The sequence below is a fragment of the Papilio machaon genome, chromosome 7 (genome assembly GCF_912999745.1).
Source record: "Papilio machaon chromosome 7, ilPapMach1.1, whole genome shotgun sequence".
Lineage (NCBI taxonomy): Eukaryota > Metazoa > Arthropoda > Insecta > Lepidoptera > Papilionidae > Papilio > Papilio machaon.
This window is the reverse complement of record NC_059992.1, coordinates 2133724-2156310: the sequence shown is the minus strand read 5'-3', so window position 1 is coordinate 2156310 and position 22587 is coordinate 2133724. Positions and strand designations below refer to the sequence as shown.

Here is a 22587-nt window from a genome sequence, read left to right as displayed (position 1 = left end):
TAATACTTATATAAAATAATAATATAATTAAATAATAAAAAAGTTATTAAATAAAGTTTTTCATAAACTATGATATCGTTGACATGTGGTCAGGGTTACCTCAATTTCAAATAAGTTGACAAAATTAAATATAAAAGATGACAACCCTATACTTCATCAGATAAATACGTGTACAGTCAGCTGCAAAAAACAAATACATTTATAAAAATTTAAACTCTTGTATAACAACTTATTTTGTAAACAAAAAAAATGTTTTGTTTACAAAATAAGTTGTATACATTGTATGAGGTATACATTTTTGAAACAATACGGTGGATATATATTTGAAATCAAATGTGTATACAAGTTTTTGAAGTTTAAAAAATGTTTATATGTTTATTCAGTTGACTGTACATGAATGTTTTCAGAAATTGTATTATTCCTTATATACATATACAAAATGAATTAATTGAGATTAGCAATATATTACGATGTTGAGCGGTATCTGAATTGTGCCTTTGAAAATATAGAGCAAATTGTACGCAGTTTACATTCTATTGTATGAACATATTATAAAACTCATATCAAACAATTGTCCGTGTTTTTTTAATACCTTAAACCTTTTCAGATGTAAAAAAAATAATAGAATAACAAAGTGACAAAAATACTGGATTTGAGAATGTTTTTTGTAACAAAATATATCTATAAAGGTAGAGGAAGACCAAAGAAAGTATGGATGGATTGTGTGAAAGAGGATATGCGTAAGAAGAGGGTAAATTTAGATATGACGGCTGATAGAGATGTATGGAGAAGTAGTACATACTGTGCCGACCCTCCATAGGGATAAGGGCAGGTTGATGATGATGAATGAGATCCCACGTCGAAATTACGTAAAAAGATTAACGTTAAAGTTAAGAGGACATTACGTTATTTCTATTTATCATTTATTTTATTTAAAAAATGCGATAAAGTGATGTTACATCTTATTTCTTATTAATATTATAAATGCGAAAGTTTAGATGGATAGATGATTGTTAGGAGATATCTATGGATCCTGTTAAAATTTGGCACAGATGTAGAACACGGTCTGGAAGAACACATAGGCTACCTTTTTTTTTCTATTTGGCGCGAACAGAGGAGCGGGAGACAGCTAGTATTACTAATATTATAAATGCGAATGGAAGGATGAATGTTTTTTGAAGGTATCTCCGGAACGACTCAATGGATCCCGCTGAAATTTGGCAGAGATGTAGAACATAGGCTACTAATTAAGTTTTTCTTTCAATCCCGCTCGGATAGAGTCGCAGGAGACAGCTATTTAAAAAATTAAGATAGCTTAAATGTTGTATAGATACGTGAGAAAAGGTTTTTTATCGGAGGTGTTTCGAAAATTACGAGTTTTAGCGGAAAATGTGCTATTCCGTTTGTAAATGTGTATATTTTCTACTGATATACTTAGCGTTGTACCAATTAGTTTTGACCTTCAAGCATCCTGTGCAGTACCTGATAAGATGGTTGAAGGTCCTACATACCCTTCATGTCATTTCATATTCAGTACATGTCAAGTAAAGCTTGCAAAAAGACAAAGTGTTTCTCAAGGTAAACTTAAAAGCCATACTTATCTAGCAGTATCACATGTTTTATGAGTACCCAACAATTATCATTATAAAACAAGTCTACTAATGTTTCTTGTGAGTGCTGCAACCAACGTGTAAGGAATCCTACGGATAACTTATAAGAGCAGTACCTCATTTAAATCAACAAGTCTGCAAAATGCATCCTTCACGAACTGTGCGCCAGGTAACATTAACAATTTAAAGTTCTTTATGTCGTTTTACAACTGTATAAATAAAAAAAAAATGTGTCTATTTGTTGTACGTATATGCGTTCCTAAGGAACTGGATTTTGATTATTTGTGTCGTACAAAACTCGGATACAGTGACTCTAGTCGTGTACTAAGGTGATAAGGGTTTGTACATACTTAAATCTAATATGGCACGAAAGGGGTAGAGATTCCGTAAAAATCACCGAACCTCACGAAGATTAAAATCATATGTTTTTATTTCTCTGGCTGATTATGAAAACGTAATTAATTATAAGGCAACTAATTTAATTAGATGAGTTAATTTAATCACATTACACTCGTAATTAAAGATCATTTTTGAAGATTTTAATGTACAAAAAAAGTTACACGTGCTTTTGGATATGTGGGAGTTAGCAGTTACCACTGAGTGGCAGTTTAAAACCGCACCACATCACCTCAGAGGGTTTAAAATCTTATTAATAAAATCACGTACTTAATGGACGATCCCAAAGAGATTTGACTTCGATACATCAACAACCAATACAGTTTATTTATAAAAAGGTCACTGGCAAACATGGACAAGTATAAAACGTCGAAAGTTAGTTTTTTACAGTTTAAGATTAATAATATAAAGTTATACATAACAGTTAATAAAATCAACCTATCTAATGTATTTCAGTTATTCATTTTTAGTGGCCTCACAATTTGCAGTGTATCGGATGGATTTATTTTCGGACAAATGTCAGGAATGGTGGACGCTTTGCGCGGGAAAGAAAACGGACTCTCTCTCAATGATGGTGACATATCATGGATCGGTAATATGAAATATATAATAATAATATAACATAAGTAATGAACTGCTCATCTTTACATATTAACTAGCTGTCGCCCGCGACTCCGTCCGCGCGCAGTTAAAAAGAAAATGAAAAATAGATGTTGGCCGATTCTCAGACCTACTGAATATGCTCACAAAATTTCATGAGAATCGGTCAAGCCGTTTCGGAGGAGTACGGGAACGAAAACTGTGACACGAGAATTTTATACTCGTATATTAGATAAAATTGTCTGTATGTAATATAATAAAAAATAATATATTTCGTACACATGTTTAAAAACTGAAATTTTAAAAACTGTTTTTTCGTTATCAGATAATGGCTTATCAAGCCATTTTCAAAGCAGTTTTTAAAAATTTTTGTCTTTCTGTATGTCTATCCGCAAGGCTACGTTTGTTCCGGATGATCTCCGGAACGATTGGATCGGATGGATTTTTACGTCACTAGGATGGGAACGTAGCTGTTCCACTCAGGCATATTACAGGATACTTTTTTTTCAATTCTGCGTTGATGAAGTCACTGGCGACCGCTAGTACATATGTATAAAACGTGTAGGTACCTACTCAGTAGCACAAAAGTGAAGTAGTTTTTACCTAAAAAAAATATCCGTTCTTTTTTAAGGCATTATTGTGTTGTTATTTACGGAACAAAATTAACAAGGAAATCCTCTTTTTTCTTATGATTATTTTTTAGTTGTAAATAAAATTCATAGACATTTAATCGTTACATTTAAAAAAGGCTATGAGTTAGCACCTTATACTTTTTTGTACAATTATAATATGTTATACTAGCTTTTGCCGCGACTTCGTCCGTCCAGAATTTAAAAAAAATGTTAAAAGCATCTCATATGTTACTCGAGACTATGTTTTATACCTGTGCCAAATTTCAAAAATATATGTTGAACCGTTACAGAGTTATCGAGGAAATCTGTAGATCAAACTTTCTTCCAGATTATGGTCTATATCTATACTTAATTTTATCTAGATCCATGCATCCATGCGTCTTGGTTGGCCGCTTCGTGTATGTGTACAACATACAGTGCGAATTGTTTTGTTTCTTTTTTAAAGACTGCGAACTGAAGAAATATTTTAATATTTAATTCAACTCACACAAAGTCGCAGGCAACAGCTAGTTAAGCTATAATCAAGTCGAAGACGTAGGCATATTGTCTTTGAATAACAAGATAAAAAGTTGTTGTTTATTTTTTATTTAAATGAGTAATTAGTAAATTATACCTTAATTAAATCTTACTTCGTTTCTTATGGTTCCGTTGTTTTTTTTTGTTAGAGGTAAGTAATCGACGCTTATGTTTTATTTCAGCTTCTACGATAAATGCGACTTGCATTTTTGGTTTTGTACTAGCGGGAATGGTAACTGAAAAAGTTGGAAGACGCCGAGCCATCGCAATCCTCAGTTTACCGATGATCTTAACTTGGATTATGCTCTACTTCGCCAGGAGTTTCGCGATACTTGTCGCGTCCAGAGTTATCGTTGGCATCAGTTATGGCGGCGTAATTCTTCTAACTTACGTAACGACTGCAGAATACACGACAACAAAACAAAGAGCCGCGTTTGTAACCATCGTAACGGCTGTTGGTCCTTCGATAGGTACTGCCTTAGGCCACGTGCTATCTATTCTGATGCACTGGAGAACCGTTGCATTAATTGGTATTATACCCACTGCATTATCGATCGTATTACCATTGTTTTGGGTGGAAAGTCCATCGTGGTTAGCGTCCAAGGGTCGATTTGAAGAGAGTATGGCGGCATACAGAGAACTTCATGGTCGCAGTGAGGCTACTGAAGTTGAATTGAAATTACTTGTAAATTTTGAGAAAACGAAGCAAAACGAATTTACACCGAATAAAAAATTATACTTGTCAATGTTCGAAAAAATAATTTTGGCGTTGAAGCAAATGTATTTTTGGAAGATTTCATTACTTGTCGCAGTTATAAGCGTGTACAGAGTGGCGGGAGGCAGAATATTATATAACACATTAGCGATTACAATGTTGCAAGAAATGACTGAGAATTCAAACATTTTAATGTCCACATTGCTGGTTGATGGATTCATTGTCACAGGGTCTATTTTGCCTGTATATCTTTTTAGGAAAATGAAAACTAGAACTTTATTATTTTTATTTGGATTAACTTCTAACATTGTGCTAATAGTGTTAAGTGCATGCCTGTATTATATTCCAAGAGAAAATGTGTATTTTGCGTGGGTGTGTTCCTCGCTTTTAGCATTTTATTTTATTATTGCATACGCAGGACCTTATGCAGTGTTAGAACTATTACTCTCCGAACTGTATCCACTCGAACTTAAGTCTTTTTGTACTTTCTTGTACGGTACTTTTGCTGGATTTGCAACATTTCTAAGCATTAAATTAGCTCCTACAATGTTTGACAGTATGGGCTATCATGGAGTATTTTTATTAAATGCAACGATAGTGTTTTTATGTCTGGGATACCTTTGGTTTTATCTACCAGAAACGAAGGGAAGAACTTTGCAGGAAATAGAACAGTATTTTAGGAATGGTAATTTTGATAATGATATCGATTTGAATCTTGAACAATGTGAATCTGACGATCTTGTAGCTTGATCTTGTATAGATTAAATAAAAAACACTTTATTTCGTTAAGCCTTTATTAAGCCTAATATTTTATGCATCATTCAGACCTCTATTAAATGAATATGCGCACATATTTAGAAGTCAGTGACCCCTTTGGTACAAAAAGGTTTTATAATTCGCTTAAATAATTAAAAAAAAATGAATATTTAACAAGCCATCTTTATATTACCACAGTTAAGTAATATGGCTTTAAAAATTTTGCTAAGCAAATTAGATTTTATACATTTTAAAATATTTATGAGCGTTGACACCCGTAACGGATGTTTCTCGTTGGGCCACCAGGACTACCGATCGAATTAAGTAAGTATTAGTCAAATGTGGCAGTTATAACTAAGAATAAACTATTCAAGGAAAGTACAAGTTATTTTTTATTTTATAAGGTGGTCAACCATAAAGTAGCCACTTGAATTCGCAGAAATAGCGAAGCAAACGCTACCCGTACACACCCGCAATTGCAGATGTGTTGCCTACCCGTAATCGACGGCTACGGGACGTACAGAAAGAGGTTATTTCCACTTCCTATGTGTCCTCTCCTCCGTCAAATTTTCTTCACTTTCCTGTCTCCTTTTCCTTATAAAAATGGGTGGGATGGGAGTAATAAATAAAATTACGCCTCCGGAACCACACTCATCAAACGAAACGCGGAATTACTTCCACTTTACGCCTGTCTTCTTTGTGATCTATCCGTGCAACAGATGTTATTGTTGCTGGCGTTTACCACTAAAAATTGTTCCTTGCAACGAGATAAATTCCGCCCCTTCTTACAAAATTACCAATTCGGTATCAAAGAGTTGTTGAAAAGAAAGCTATGGTATAACAATAAATAGCAATCGGTCGTGTAGCATTGAACGAACTTTTTTTGGTACAGACACATTTAAAATTGGTTTTGTTCCCTCGGCATCGTCGTCTCAATGCTTACAAAACTTTTCAACGACTGTCGCTTTTAATGAGGAATCCCGGATTCTCTTATAGTAAACGCACAATATCGTCACATACAACGATGGCGTATTTTGATTCTTTTCACGTAAGGTTGTATTTTTCGTATTATTGTGCCACCTTCTGTATAATAGCAAAAGCATAATTAAACAAACCAATAGAAAATCCATATTTATATTTATGAGATTTGTAACTATAATAAATAATGTAAATGTTAACTTAAGTGTTTAACTTTATTTTAAGTTATTACAATAACCCTGTAACTTGTTCATTATTCGTTTCTTGCAAATCATTAAAATTGTTGTTCTTAAAGTAGTATTCTATTTCTTGCAGCGTCCTACCTTTGGTCTCTGGCATAAAGAACCAAAGGTAGCCGAGACAAAGGAATACAATTAAAGCATTTAAAAGAAAAACTCCATCGTATCCGATTGTAGCAAACATTAATGGAGCTAAGAAAACAGCCAGAAAAGAAGCGATGCTAATCAAAAAACTCGATAACAAAATACAATATAACTTTATATCTAAAGGAAATATTTCAGCTAAATATGGTTCTAACACAGCATATGGTCCCGTTAACACTGTTATGAAGTAAAAAGCCAAAAGAGATATAACTGTCCAAACATAATATGTACTATCTGAAGGTATGAAATGTACACATGCACTCAACACTAGTAACGTAAAATTTGCTAAAAAACCTAATGAAAATATCAGTGGTCTCATTTTCATAGCACTTAAAGAAAATAGTGAAAATATAGAACCTAAAATGAAAAAGCCATCTACGTAAAAAGTATACACTAGAATATTGGAAGTTCCAGTTAATTCTTGGAGCATAGTAATAGCTAGCGTACTGAACATCAATTTCCCGGCTGCTATACGATAAATATTTATAACAGCACCTAATACCATTATTTTCCAGAAATATTTTTTAGTCATTGCAGTCCTCATTTTTTCTACTATAATAGCAAAGCTCCGTTTGTTTCCTGTGATTTCATTTCGTTTCGCTTTTTCAGTTTCGATTAGAAGTTCCAATTGTGCTTCAGATGCATTACTTTTTCCAAATAATTCTCTATAGACCTTTTTACATTCCTCGAATCTGCCTTGACTCGCTAGCCAAGAAGGACTCTCGACCCAAAACAGAGGCAATATGGCGGACAACCCTGTTGGAATCAATCCTATTAATGCAACCGTCCTCCAGTGTAATAAAAGGCATAGAACATGGCCTAAAACTGTACCCACGGATGGTCCTATAGCTGATATTAAATTGATATAAAAGGCACGTTTATTGGGATTCATATATTCGGCCATGGCTATGTACGTCAATATCAGCACACCTCCGTAGCAAACACCCACAATCACTCTAGACGTCACAATTGTTGCCATATCTTGTCCTAAATACACCATGATGTAGCTGACGAGAACTGGTATGCTAAGGATTGAAATAGTTTGTCTCCGTCCGAATTTTTCACTTAGCAGTGCGACTACACCAAATCCCATGATGCACGTTGCATTGATGATAGAGGCTGCAAAGAAAAATGGATATAAATTAGAACAAAAGCTTTTCAAGCGGCAATGAACTCATTCAAGTAGACAATACTAGTAACGTTGTACTATATATTATGTACCAGTACTTGCAGAGCTTCAAGAGGCCGGCGTTACAGTCACTGTAAAAATGCTGCTGACTAAACGACCACCGCGTTAAGCTATGGGCGCTTATCCAGCTTTATTGCTGATTGAAGCAGTTCGTATATCGTCGCTTTTAGCTCTTACTTGTTAGTCTTTATCAGTTTTTAGGATGACAGCAACCTTTAGAAGATTGGCCATAGTGGACAATGTTTACATATGTCCAATGATCGAAATTAAAATATAATTTATTATATCTATTATTATTTTTTTCCATTAAAAATAGCTTTAAAAAAAAAATTCTCCACATAAATCTTCAATTGTGTCTAATTTTACTGTGTTGGCAAAATTTCCTTTAAAAAGAGTACAATGTTTTCGCTTCACGTATTTATGTAATTATTCAAAAATGTAACTGTAATTTTGGCGATATCAGCATTACAACACAAGCACCATCATTTACAGTCGAACCTGGATAAGTGTCAAGGATGCGATAATTTTATCCCGATTTTCTCTTTATGAAGGTTGTCCGTTGTATCTGGACTCTTGCATATAGATGTTTCTCACTTATCCAGGTTCTAATGTATATTAAAAAATAAATTAGAAATATAACAAATGTTTGTTTACCTATTAAAGACACGTCAGCATCGTTTAATGTAATTTGACTTTCTTTCCCTCGTAAATCGTCCACCATGCCTGACATCTGGCCGAAAATAAATCCATCCGATATGCTACATAATATCAGACTACTTATAATGAGTAACTGAAAAAAGATAAATTGTAACAAAATAACGAAACAATTAATTTATTATCGAAAAAAAAAATACCTGGCGTAGTGATTCTGAGCGCAACATTGTGGGAAATGAAACAAGAAAAATTTTATTCGCCACAGGTGAGTAATGCTTATCTACCAAGCGTGACAAAGTTTATTATTGCAATCTATAAGCTGTACGCGTTGTTAAATTACACTCAACAAATTTAAGAAAAAAACTTTTTAAACTTACATTTACTACGTTTACTAACAAGCGATAATAGTGAAGTAATTAATTAGTCACTAAGTCTAAACAATTGTACATTTCGGACAACAAATTCTTTATACTTAAATACTTGAAATATGGGAAATGGAGTTTAAACTGAAAAGCACATTTCTTTTATTTTAAGGTGCAAAACCGCATTCGACGATTTTTTAAAATACCTTTACCTGACAAATCTGAAAAAAATATAAGGTTGTCGCGCAAATTATTATCAAATTTATAATTGGTTTTCTAATATTCTAACAGATGGCGGTAGACATTTCTAATAAATTGACAATTCTAATGAAATAAAATATTCTCTTTTTTAGTACAAAATATTTTTACGATAGATAACACGTTCAAAAATAAATTGAAATTAGTGTGCCAAAGCACAATTCTGAAAGAATAATAGTTTCTCAATATAGTGTACCTACTCTTCGCTCTCCCTGACAGTACTTATACCCGAAGCAGTTTCTGGTGATAAGGGTAAAACATATTCTTGACACCACGTTGACGCCCATAATGTCGAATGACGATCATTAAAGGTAATTAGAGATTAACTAACAGTAGATTAGTAATAAATTGTAATTTTTATATTAACTTTGCCAACTCTCTGCTTACGCAAAGTAATACCGTCATCAAATTTTTTTTTCTGTATTTTTTTTAGGACCGTATTCAAATTTAGATGGATGGATGGATGAATGTTTGTTTGAAGGTATCTCTAGAACGGCTCGACGGATCTCGATGAAATTTGGCATAGATGTAATACATAGTCAGGAAGAACACATAGGCTAGCTTATTATGTTTTTTTTTTAATTCCGCGCGGACGGAGTCGCGGGCGACAGCTAGTGATGCAAAAAAAAACGAAAATATTTTATCTTGTGTAAGTATGTCTGAATGTATTTTTTATTTAAATATACATAACATTTCGTAAAATAACCAAATTCACAATTGTTAAGTTATAAAAAAAACGACGTAGTAGGTGCATGTTTGATATAGATACAACGTACGTATGTACATTGTTGTTTTATCGTAGTTTTATGTTGTACACTAAAAACAGACGTTAATCGTAAATAGGAATCGTAAAAAAAGTAAAAATAAAATAACTAGTGAGACTTTAATATTGTAATTACTAAGCAATTACCACGTATAACAAACTAATATGACGACAGAAACGCTGTTGTCGGTCGAATGACAAGAAGTTTTTTTTTATATTAGTTGGCAATCAGTAGGAGGAGTATGAGTATTGGTGAAATAGGTCACGCATCTCTACAAACGAATTATCATAAAACATAGAAATAATAAACTTTTAGAAAATGTTTTGTCCATCAAGAATTTTTGAGGAATATTCTCTCAAAATTTCATGAAAATTAGTTGTGCCGTCTTGACGTAACAAAGAAAAAAAACTAGGTATATAAAATGCGCATTTATAATTTGGATGAGGATCATAATTGTAAAAAATTCTCAAGTTACGGATGTTAGATAAAATCAAAATGTAGGGTAACACGCCAGTAATTGCCCATTTTCAAAATATTAAATTTTAAAACTAGTATAATTCAAAAAATATATCAAAAGATTTAATTTTCATACTTAACATCCTATCATGGTTTCATCACAATTGGATTTCTATGGTTTATTAACGCATAAATAACAAACATGCTAACATTGATTTTTATTTATATTGATATAATATACGTATTCATTATACGAATGTAAAAAATATTGTAAAGTGCTTGCTGACCCGATCCGTGGTCCTGTCTTAAATTTGAAAATTAAATTCAAATGTTCTGCATTTACAATTTTCTTTCTTTCAAAAGAACCTTCTCTTGACGGTAAAAAATCGTTATTTAATATACATATTAGAAGATTTCTTGTTTTTTTCGTTTTCGTTTTTTCAAATGTCTTATGTTACACAAGCAACATGCCCATTACAAGTGCTTATACCCCAGTCCAAATGTACGAACGTAATAAAATTCTTATTAATTTTATATTTTAATTTAAAAACACTTGGAAGTTTGAAAGCGATGTTTATTTGAAAAAATGATACGACTAGAAACATTACGTCAGGTACTTAACATTTAATTATAATATTTAATAATTTTAAAACACTACTTATTAATTCTTTGTTGTTTTTTTTGTTAAACTTCTTTATTATGTTTCAGTTTTTCATTGTTAGTGGTTTGACGATATGCAGCATTTCTGATGGATTTATTTTCGGCCAAATGTCCGGTATGGTGAATGCTTTGATCGGAAAAGAAGATGGGATAGCGCTTAGCGACAACGACGTGTCATTAATAGGTACAGTTCCATTCAAACTTTAACGCACACACGTAACAACTTCGCAATTTGAAAACACAATGAATTTATTTGAATGTTAAAATAATTGTTAAGCACAGGAGCTGGCGACTTTCTTCGGTTGGTCAAAAATTAACCTGTTTGTAAAAATTACCGCGAAATCTTTCAATATTAATCTTTCAATAAACAATACTTTATGTCGGTCAGAAATAGCAAGAAGTTACTTAAAAAAAATATGTTTTTCAGCATCATTAATCAACGTCACATGCATTTTCGGCTTTGGTATGGTCGCCGTCCTCGGAGAGAAGATTGGTCGAAGACATACCATCGCGATTCTTACCGTACCAGTTCTGATCAGTTACATCATGGTATATTTTGGGAAAGAAAAAACGACTTTCTTTATATCGAGAATTATTGTCGGCGTCAGTTATGGAGGAGTACTGTTATTGATAACCGTAGCTATGGCGGAGTATACGAACCCAAACAATAGAGCAATATGTGTTAATTATATATCATCTATAGGACCTTCGATTGGAACGATGTTAGGACATGTTTTAAGTACTTTATTACATTGGAGAACGGTGGCATTAATAGGACTAATTCCAACAGGATTATCTGCCATCTTACCATTGTTTTGGATTGAAAGTCCGTCGTGGCTCGCAACTAGGGGCAGATTTGAGGAATGTAAAGAAGCATTCATATCAATACGTGGTACGAGCCAAGAAGCTGAAGCTGAACTTCAATTATTAATAGACACCGAAAGAAAATCCCAAAGCGAAGTTAGAGCGAGTGGAAAAAATTTTTCTAAAACAATGGCCTTGTTGAGAAAAGCTTTGAAGCAAAAGTACTTTTGGAAAATATATTCATTAGCGATAATAATCAACATTTACAGAATAGCCGCAGGCAAGTTATTGTTCAGTACTTTAGCGATTACAATGCTCCAAGAAATTACTGGTACTTCTAATATTTTATTATCTACTGTAATAGTTGATGGCTTTATTATTTTGGGGAATATACTTTCGTTCTTTGCTTTGAGTAAAATGAAAATGAGACCACTTATGTTTTCGCTAGGCCTAGTAGCAAATACAATGCTGTTAATTTTGAGTGCATGTTTATATTTTATACCTAAGACTAATGCGTATTATTCTTGGATAAACGTTTGTCTTTTAGCATTTTACTTTATACTAGCTTACACGGGACCATATGCTGTAATAGATATTATTATATCAGAAATCTTTCCGTTAGATTTAAAGTTATTTTTCATGTTATTTGCTAGTTTTTTAATAGCATCTTTATCATTTCTCAGTATATATATAGCGCCGATAATGTTCGCAACAATTGGGTACTCTGGCGTATTCTTCTTAAATGCTACAATATCGTTTATATGTCTATTGTATCTATGGTTTTATTTACCCGAAACAAAAGGTAGAACGTTACAAGAAATAGAGTTATTCTTTAAAAAAGGTAAATTTTGCGATTTACAATCCAATGAACAAGCCACAGGATTACTTTGACTTTAGATATAATTATGAAATCAAAATTTGTGTATAATAAATGAAAATATGTTTTAATGTATTATTTAAAACATAATCGCAAAACGGATTTTCTTGATCTACCTTTATTACCTTATCTATTTATTATCACCAATTCTATCAACCATCATCATACCCAGCGTTCCAAAACCACTCTGCAGAAAGAAAGAAAGAAAAGGAAGACTTTCTTTCATTACACTACAGATTGTGATAAAAATTATGGAAATACGTTCATAGAAAGCCAGAGAGGGTTTGTTCCTTGAAATTTTAAAAGTTAGTACATTATTTTAATTTTTAATGAAACTCTTTCCTTGCATATAATTATTTGGATATGGACATGCAACATCAGCGTATTAATGTTCTTGTTTGATTAAAATTTAATAAAATACATTTAAGTACGTAAGTAGCTATATTAACTTGGTAAAAGCAAGTGTTAAGAATTGTATACAATTGTAATAAAACAAAGTTAACGCTTGTAATAAGATTTTATTACTTTCAATTCATAGAAAACCGCAATGACATTTACCTAATTTTTCACCCCGTGTAGGATTTTCAATAATAATGTATCAAAAATATTATCTACTAGCTGTGGCCTGCGACTCAGTCGGCGCGGAATTAAAAAAAAAACATAATAGGTATCCTATGTATTCTTCCATCTACATCTATGCCGAATTTCTGGAGATACCTTCAAACAAACATCTATCCAAACATTCGCATTTATAATATTAGTAAGATTTTTACAGAATATATTAAAATTTTGTATTTCTTATTATCTTTATCATTTTTGAGTAAAAAAGAACGATATATTTACGAGTATGTTTTTTTCTTCTGGTAATTAAATCAGTAGTTTTTTACTCGTATATTATTTCACTATAAATTTGAAATAAGCGCGAAGTTGGAGTGAATGAAGCAATTATTTTATATTAATACGTTTACTGTTAAAATTTGCACTATTTCTATGCGTTTTCCAGTAGAAATAATATTTCTATTTTGGAATAACGAAGCAAAACCAAAAACAGTTTTATACCATTCCTTTTATTGTAAAAATATTTACCCGATTATTTTGATGAAAATGTGATGTCATTCCATTTGTATAATCTCAGATGACTGAGGAATGTCATAGGCGCCGAACGACATGACTACTAGCAATTTTTCGCAAGTTACTTTTTATAGTAGAAGATGGCAGGTGAAAAATTAATGTTAAGGGACTTGAATTTCGCTAATGTAGCAAATTGACCGCTGTCCATATAACATCTAAATATTAAAATGTTGCAGATACATTACCTATCTTCAATGGGAAAGGAGACGTACAGAAAGAGATTGTTTCCCATTCCTACAAGTCACCTCAACCACCAAATCCAATTTCCTTTGTCGTCCTTTTCTTACAGGAAAAAGATGGGATGGGGGAAGAGTATAATTTGGCTTCTAGCACACAATAATTACAACGTGGAAATACTTCAACTTCACGCCTGTCTTCTGTTTGATCGTGGTACTGCATCGAACGAGCGGGTCATTCTACGCCATTCGATGAGCAGTCTCTACCACTGCAGAGCTGAACAATTTTAGATATCGACAGAATTTAAAAAGACGTAGACGAGGCACACCAGTAGCAGTCCCACCTTTGCAGACATGCGCACGCAGCTAACCGCGGGCCACCATAAAGTTTGAATGTTGTAATACATACAATCAAGGGTACACGAATCGCCCCGCAACCTTGATCTTCTACTACATTGCGCCGTACAGGCGTGTGTATCGGTCTAGCGCATTAATTAATTGTTATCAATTCTTAAAAAAAATGTTGGGCCATTCTTACTATTGAAAATTTTAAACCAATTAATTATTTTTTGCGATAAGATGGTTACGCATTGTTAATTTCCCAACGTTCCCATTTATAACAGGGACTCGTGTGTTAGTGAATTAGATTTGTTAATTATTGTTAAGTTGTAAGTCAATTATATTTAACGACGTCTATAAATCAGAAGTATAAAAACGTTATATGTTATATGCTAATAAAATGAGGAAATGCTATATGTTTTTGGTTCACAAGTAATTATCGATAAAGCATGTGAACAAAGGGTTATGTTCGCTTTCTACTTAGGATCGAATATCGTATAGTAAAATGTCACCGTATGGTGTTCTTATGTGCTATAATTTATCACGTGTAAATGTTGCTATAACATGTTTTTTAATCTCATTGCACTGCCAGCATCAAATTACAATTCACAGATATGTGTAGTCAAAAACGTCCTTGACTTGACATCTATCATACTAATAAGACATAAAGGTGTTTGTTAGAAGGTATCTGCAGAATGGCTAAATAGATCTCGATGAAATTTGGCATAGATGTAGAACGTAGTCTGGAGAACACATAGGCTAATTAAGTTTTATTTTTATTTCACGCGCACTGAGTCGCGGCTGACAGCTAGCAATATATTTGTGTATCGTATTTTCGTAATGTATTCATTATATCAAAATTATAAGAAAATGAAGTATAAAATAAGAGATAATAATTAATTAATAACCGTAAATGTTAAACCTTCCTTCTTATGAACTAACTGTTGTACCAATGTTGCAACAGTTACTTGATAGTAATTAACAATGTCCTTAATTTTTATTTATCCAAGGGTAAATATTCAAAAATATGTTAATATTAAATATTAAAATACGTATAAAAATGCAAATAAGTTCTAATTAAAATGCAAATTAAAAACGGAAGTACGTAATTCACAATTTCATTATTTTTGAATGCAGTGAACAAGTAAGTAACGAGCATCGTTACCTCATTTTTTCTTTGTTCTTTTCAGTAAAACAATGTAAATTGTATTTTTTTATGATTTACGAAGAACTAAATATCACTACACTATAAAGCAAAAAAATGAACCAACCTTCTTCTGATGAATTCGGGCGTTGGGTCAAATGCATTATATGTAAAGGCGAAAGTTGGGATGGATTGATGGATGGATGTTTGCTGTAAGGTATCTCCAGATCGGACAAGAGATCTCGATAAAATTTGACATGGATGTAGAATGTAGTTTGGGAGAAAATAACAATACAAAGACTATTAATTGTCTTTTTAATGTACAATTTTCGCCACTATGGCGCTGATGGTTCCGGTTGGTAGCGGCGAAGATTCGAACTAATAATAGACATAGAATTAAGTGTCCGGAATATCAACAGGTACTTTCAAGTCGGAAAAAGGAAAAGCTGTCATTTCTATTCAATTTCATATTTATGGAGATCAGTGGTAGGTTTAAATAAGTAAAACGGTTTTCCAAAAATCAACTATCATATTAAGTTTGGTAAGATAGTTAAAGATAAGGAGACGGGTGCTGAAAGTGAGAATGATGGACGATAAGGATGAGGCGGGAGAAGTGAGATGGTATTATGTCTTGAATATTTTTCTATTCAGGTCAGTGATCGTATTTTTCCACAACCTATTTTTAAAATTCAACATAGACAATTTTGTTCGGAGCTTTTTTTAAGGAAACTTGATGGCAACATTTACTTATGTCAGTCAGGTCATGACAGGCCGTTGTAGTTGTGGTTATTTTATTATTAAACTAAATTAAATTAATTTATGTTTAGATACCATTTTCATAGTTTGATCTAAAATATGTTAATGTTTTTAATTTTTTTCGTGTAAATTGTAAATATTCAAACAAATGTTGCGATGCTTTTACGGCTTTACGATAGCTAAATTTTTGTATCATGTCCAATTTATCATCTTCGAGCAATAAAAATCACTCAAAAAAGGTCAATAGTGGAAGAGAACGCGATAAAAATAAGCCAGTTGCTTCAGAATCTGGATCTAGTCAGTGTGATACTCCTCCACTATTGGAAAAGGTAAGGGAAACATACCGTTTTATTTTAAAAAAATCAATCTTACGTCAATCTAATAACAGTGAGGATACACTTAGAATTCGATTCTTGATCACACTTTCTTGTTTATCTTGGCTTGTTCCGAAGGTTCTCATCAAATGTTTTTTTTTATAAATAAATATTATTATTAAGTTAATAATTTTTTTTAATGTTAACCCAACTGGATTACACGATGAGAATAACTTCTTGTACCGTATTACCAAAAATATTCTATTAAAACGATTTCATTATTTCAGGATGGGGGTTCAGTTCAGGGGAAGTATGCGGGTGTGGGAGCTGACTCGATACTGTGCATTGCAGAGCAGGTTGCCGCTGAACTCACAGGGGAGGCAGCTGCCAACTTGGCGGAGGATATCAGCTATAAACTGCGTCAAACAATATCTGTAAGATTTAATTTACATTTCACAATAGTTATGTGTTTACAGGAACACTAACTTCTTAACAAAATCTTCATCTATTTCTTGTTATTCTTCAATTATTTCTTAAATAGGCAATATAAGATTAAATTATATGCTATATACATTATAACATACAGAAAAGTTTAGTAATAATATCTATGGTGGATTCAGTAAATATACTCTTTGTTACAACCATTTTATTTAAAATAACATAACACTTTCAGACAATTGCATTACATAGTGAAATGATGAAGAAAAGCCGCATTGATTCTTGGGATGTGAATACAGTGTTTACCCTTTCTGACACAAGTCCATCAATTGGGACCACAAATAATGTTTATGCACCACTAGGGGAAGAAAAATTGTGTTTTCAAACAGTAAGTAGAATTTAAAGTTAATTCTAAGTCCTCAATATTTATGTTACTTAAGAAAATATTGTAATAAATATATATGTATTTTTATAATAAGGTGTTGCCTGTGACTTCATCCATGGGGAATTAAAAAAAACCTAATAGTTCATGTGTTCTTCCAGACAGTGTTCTACATTTACATCAAATTTCATCCAGTTCCATGCAGCCATTCTAGAGATACCTTCTAACAAACATCCATCCATCCATCCAAACTTTCGCATTTCTAATATTATTAATTGATTATTAATAATGTATGTACTATTTATATTATATAATGCAGTATATATTTACAGGAAAGTATATTGAATGTGACTGAATATGCCATGACCAGCCAGACATATGTCTTCTCTACACTGCCCTCTGTTTCTGTAGAATGGATAACAGATGATAGAAGTTTAAGTAGCAACAGTAATATAAGTTTTAATTTACATAATTACTACACTAATGTCGCCAGAGGTATGTTATTTTTTCTTTTTGTATTAGTTATGTTATAAAAATTAAGTTTATTATCTGTTTCTGATTTTTTTTTAATTCAATGTCACCTAGCTTTCTAAAAATTCTAATTCTAATAATGGAAGAATTTTTGAAATTGGTTCAGTATGTTAATAAACAAACAATCAAATTTTACTTCTTTAATATTAGTATAGAAATACGCATCTGCAATTGCGGATGTCAATTGACGGTGGTCGCTTCGCTATTTCGGCGAATTCCGGTAACCGCTGGCTTGTTTGCCACCTTATAGTTTTTACTGTTATAGTAAAAATATTAAAGAAATATCTGTGATTAGTCTTTTAACAACTGTTCGTCTTAAGACTTCTGAGTGTCCCCAAAACTCGGGTGAAATAGGAATTTCTTTTTTATGATACCCTGATTCTCCAGCTTGTTTGAAATTTAGGACAGCTAGGATAGTACATATTACCGTTTAATATTATGTTTTGTTTTCTTTTGAAGCAATACTAAACTTAAAGAAGAAACCAAAACAAATAGCTGTAGACGATCTTATGACAAACACAAGGATTGGTCCAATCTTCCCGAACCTGTTCAATTTGGCTGTGTTGGTACTGAACGATGATAACCTAAAAGCTCTCAATGTTCCCGCCAAGAAACCTCTGCAGTCAAATGTATTAGATATGGTGGACGCTTTATGTTCAAATCCTTGTAGTTTAGATACGAATATACAGCAACAAGTAAGTTACTTTTGACTGCGATTTTGAATTTTTAAATAATGAAAAAAAAAAAAAAAAACTTGTGAGCCGACATGGGACGCCTGGCAGATGTGAAACATCGTGTGTGTACAAGTAATATGCATAAAATATTAAGTTTTAATTTAGATCTAGGGTCTTTGCAAATATTCTGCATTTTTTAATTTGTAGTTAACCCTATATAGTTGAATTCAATGGAAATATGAAATTTTACACATTTTACTGGCTGACAAAGTAATTCTTTAGATTTATTTTGGCAAGTTTTTATCTTTAACCCTTACTCCAAGAAAATCTCTTTGATTTCCAAGACTAAATATGCCAATACAACATAATATTTTGCCTAGTAAAGTTCTTTTTTTTATTCGTTCAGACACACAATTGCTGCTTTTGACATACGTTTTATTTTGACATACAGTAAAAATTGATTAAATAATAATTGAACAAACGATAACGATTTTTGTAGAAAGGGAAAAATATTTCCCTTGATCGTGAAAGGATTAAATTGATTATACAAACATGTTGGTTTAATAATTTTGAGCCTTATAAAGCTAAATATTTTAGATAAGTTGATTGTAATTTCTCATTTCCATTGAATTTTTCTATATAAATTTTATAACATTAATTGTTACTATACTATGGCCTAGTCACCCCTAAATTGGGGTAGGCTCCGAGCCCCTCGGTGGGGACGTATAGTGAGCTGTTGATGATGATGATGATGATGATACTATATATTTGAAACAGTTCCAGAGATTATTTCCAGTGATGGTGTCAAATATATTAGGAAATGGATCACTTGCGGAGAAAATGGTTGCTATACTTACTAAAATCACACGTACCTGGCCTTCCTTTATAGCTATAGGTGAGTTCTTTTATCTTGCATTAAAATGTACACACACACGTCTGTAACCCAGAGGTGTAGGCAGAGATCACAGACCTTCATTTTGTGTGGCCAAATGAACCTCTGCAAGCCACTTTTCGCTATTTCGGAAGACGGGAAGTCTCGGGAATTCGCACATGTGTGCGTATAAAATCACATTGGTACATGGCGGGATTCGAACCTAGGACCTGCAGATTGCAAGTCAATTGTTTAACCCCTGAGCCACCGACGTCATTAAATGAATTATAACCTTAATTACATAATTTTTGGAACGAAGTTCCTTATCGCGCGTTGTGAAAGGGGGTTAGACGGAAAAAATTCTTACGAAAAGTTGTCACGATAATTTTTGCTATAGTAAGTATGTTAACGACGAATGAGCGCTACTTCACCATGGCAACGACGTGACAATATATAACGAAAATTCATAGAAATAAAATGTACTTCTTGTGAAGACTTGAGTTTTTTATTCATAGAATAAACATTGGTTCCTTCACTAATTAATTGAAAGGAACTTTGTTCCATCCGGGTGTCCCAACACACCTCTCAAGTTTTTTTTAATGCACTTTTCTATGGACATTTTTTCCAACTATAAATATATGTATACTAGCTGTCGCCTGCGACTCAGTCCGCGTGGAATTTAAAAAAAAAACATAATAAGAAGCCTATGTGTTCTTCCACACTATCATCTACATCTATGCCAAATTTCATCGAGATCCAATGAGCCATTCTGGATATACCTTCAAACAAACATCCATCCATACAAACATTCACATTAGTAAGATATGTATCTTTTATTACATACACACAATGACTTTTTCTATATTCTTTTATAATCAATTTAAACGGTGATACTAATTTGACAATATTTTTTTTTTTATTTTATAAATATTTTATAGCTAATTAGGCACACTTTGATATAAATTTCTAATATTAAAAAAATTATTAAAATTCTAGGTAAAGGCATTCTCTTCGACTATTTATCTCAAGGCACCAAGGAGCGTCTGACTGCGCCCATGATCCGCTGTGTGATGGCACTCGGCAGGCAGGCTCTCATCTCCTGCCTCGCTGACTATCTGGACCACTTGGATACATTGATACATGCTCCTAGGCGGAACCACGCCATGGCAGACCTCAGGGAAACTATACTTGTAAGTACCTCACTAAGAATATAAGACGCTTTTCCACCAAGCAAGTATCTCTACAAAGAATAATTTCCACTAACGAGACAGCAACTAAAATTTAATAGTTGTAGGTGTCTAATAACTCCACTTAGTGAGAGTCCAAAAAATCTAAACTAGAGAGATTATGCTTAATTGCCTTTAATAACAAGCTTTTATTTAGTTTAAAATAATACTTTGTGTTTTTCTTTTTTAATTTTTACTAATTTAACAAAAACATAATAAGATCTTGATAATTTTTGATATGAGTTGTGTTTGCTTAAAAAAAGCTGTTTAGAATTTTTATTCATGCTTAAAATATGTTTCAAAGTATTTTTCCTTTGCAGCTTTTTTTTGCGGAATATTATTTTGATACATAAGATTATCACGAACAATAATGAACAAGATAAATTATGCCAGTTATTTTTTTTTATTACTTATAGAGATATTTCTTTTATTTATAGGATGCGTCGACATGTTTACTAAGATCTGAACCCACCACATTCCTAGAAGACTTTGTGACAACGGATTACACACTTTATGAGATGCTCGGAGACTCTATAATGCCACGACGGACTCTCTTCCCTTACAAAGGTACTATTTAATTACATGAATAAAGAGCTTAAATAATGATTGAAGGTGGCACAGTCTAAGCTAAACAATAGCTAAAATTGTTTTAAAAGAAAACAGCTCTAAAACAATATATTTTTTAAGGTTTTCAGTAGTATTCGAAGTATGTTTTTTTTTCAGAAACAACGACATGTCAGAACACAAAGGAAAAATCTCCAGAAGAAGAATTCTCTTTTTTGCCTCTAAGACCACCGATCGTAATTACGCGCGCCAAAGTAAGATTGTTGCCAGTAACAAGAAAAGTGAAAACGTCGCACCATAGAGACGAAGTATTCGAACCCTGCAACTTTACCATAGACAAGTCACGAATCTTTTTAAAGATCAAGAACTGTAGATCCAAGGAGATACCACAGATAATGTGCCCTGACAGAAATCATATCAGTGTTGCCAGGAACGGCGTGCTTGTATGTAGCGGAGTTTTAAATAGATTTAAGTACAGACTGAAAAAGAGCAATAACGCATTTCCAATATTTGGAGTTTTTACGTTATAACACTTGTATTATAAATATTTATTTTGTTTTGTGTTTTATTTTTACCTTACCTTTTTTTTCGAATTATAAAGTGAATTTCGTGTGCCACAGATTATGGTTTATAGAACGAGGCGTGAAATTAAATGTTTCGTTACTAGTATAAGATATAAATTAACTCTAAATCACGATTTCAACCTATACAGTTAGATCAATAAAAACTGCATTCTTAGTTCCTGGCGCCAAGCGCCTGCGAATATAAATTATTTACATAATCACGTAAAATACATTAGCTATTGTATTTTATATGCAATTCAATAAATATGGAATCAATTAAACGACTTATTAATAATCGTTACGACACGCTGCGTGGTCTGTATTTATTAAGTTTGTGACACACGTGATATTGATTTGCAAGAAATTGATTCGTAATTACAACAAAAGCGTCTAAAGGAACATTTTGTTTAAGGTTTCTCCAAGTATAATAAGTAGACTAGTTATCACCCGCGACTCTGTCCGGGCGAAATGTAAAAGAAACATAGTAGCGTAGCCTACGTATATTCTTTCTGACTATGTTCTACATATGTGCCAAATTTACCTTATAACATCAATCCATCTAAACTTTAGTATTTATAATATTAAGTAGGATATAATAATTTTTTACCCCGTTCTTTTTATGAAAACAATAGAAAAAGAGGTGTTCATTTTCATTGTTCTATTCCTTTTTGGTGAGGTGTTCGGGGTAAAGCGTTGTCGTTGCTAAACGGATATGTGTGTGACAACCCTTAGATATTAGATACATAAATGTTTAATATCAAAATAATTAGAAAAGTATAAGCTTTTAAGTATGATATAATGCAGGAATTAATTCATGAATCCATAGACAACACAATCTATATTAATTGTTATTGTTTTATAATTGTTT

At 32.5% G+C, this 22587-nt stretch overlaps 4 protein-coding genes across 4 annotated transcripts; 3 read left to right on the top strand and 1 right to left on the bottom strand.

Moving 5' to 3' along the window:
• The first annotated feature begins 3894 nt into the window (after positions 1 to 3894).
• LOC106712666 (facilitated trehalose transporter Tret1) lies at positions 3895 to 5219 on the top strand. The gene has a single exon (XM_045678612.1). The coding sequence runs from the start codon at positions 3984 to 3986 to the stop codon at positions 5217 to 5219; it is 1236 nt and encodes a 411-aa protein (XP_045534568.1). The 5' UTR covers positions 3895 to 3983.
• A 1212-nt stretch (positions 5220 to 6431) lies between these two features.
• On the bottom strand, positions 6432 to 8664 carry LOC106712667 (sugar transporter ERD6-like 12). Its single transcript, XM_014505292.2, has 3 exons — positions 8630 to 8664; positions 8430 to 8565; positions 6432 to 7705 (listed from the first exon to the last, which is right to left on the bottom strand). The coding sequence occupies exons 1-3, from the start codon at positions 8654 to 8656 to the stop codon at positions 6432 to 6434; spliced, it is 1437 nt and encodes a 478-aa protein (XP_014360778.2). The 5' UTR covers positions 8657 to 8664.
• A 2158-nt stretch (positions 8665 to 10822) lies between these two features.
• On the top strand, positions 10823 to 12624 carry LOC106712643 (probable polyol transporter 3). The gene is made up of 3 exons (XM_045678611.1): positions 10823 to 10882; positions 10978 to 11113; positions 11357 to 12624. Exons 1-3 carry the CDS (start codon positions 10856 to 10858, stop codon positions 12622 to 12624), a joined length of 1431 nt encoding a protein of 476 aa, XP_045534567.1. The 5' UTR covers positions 10823 to 10855.
• A 3549-nt stretch (positions 12625 to 16173) lies between these two features.
• On the top strand, positions 16174 to 21686 carry LOC106712639. Its single transcript, XM_045678693.1, has 9 exons — positions 16174 to 16485; positions 16758 to 16904; positions 17144 to 17296; positions 17623 to 17785; positions 18281 to 18516; positions 19273 to 19390; positions 20363 to 20556; positions 21030 to 21162; positions 21316 to 21686. Exons 1-9 carry the CDS (start codon positions 16351 to 16353, stop codon positions 21684 to 21686), a joined length of 1650 nt encoding a protein of 549 aa, XP_045534649.1. The 5' UTR covers positions 16174 to 16350.
• Positions 21687 to 22587: the final 901 nt, after the last annotated feature.

Coding starts and splice junctions, on each gene's coding strand:
- LOC106712643 (XM_045678611.1), top strand. CDS start 10,856: ATGATACGACTAGAAACATTACGTCAG. Junction 10,883..10,977: donor GACTAGAAACATTACGTCAG/GTACTTAACATT, acceptor ATTATGTTTCAG/TTTTTCATTGTTAGTGGTTT. Junction 11,114..11,356: donor CAACGACGTGTCATTAATAG/GTACAGTTCCAT, acceptor TATGTTTTTCAG/CATCATTAATCAACGTCACA.
- LOC106712667 (XM_014505292.2), bottom strand. CDS start 8,656: ATGTTGCGCTCAGAATCACTACGCCAG. Junction 8,566..8,629: donor GCTCAGAATCACTACGCCAG/GTATTTTTTTTT, acceptor ATCTTTTTTCAG/TTACTCATTATAAGTAGTCT. Junction 7,706..8,429: donor TGCTGACGTGTCTTTAATAG/GTAAACAAACAT, acceptor TTTTCTTTGCAG/CCTCTATCATCAATGCAACG.
- LOC106712639 (XM_045678693.1), top strand. CDS start 16,351: ATGTCCAATTTATCATCTTCGAGCAATAAAAATCACTCAAAAAAGGTC. Junction 17,297..17,622: donor AAAAATTGTGTTTTCAAACA/GTAAGTAGAATT, acceptor ATATATTTACAG/GAAAGTATATTGAATGTGAC. Junction 21,163..21,315: donor TCTCTTCCCTTACAAAGGTA/CTATTTAATTAC, acceptor TTTTTTTTTCAG/AAACAACGACATGTCAGAAC.
- LOC106712666 (XM_045678612.1), top strand. CDS start 3,984: ATGGTAACTGAAAAAGTTGGAAGACGCCGAGCCATCGCAATCCTCAGT.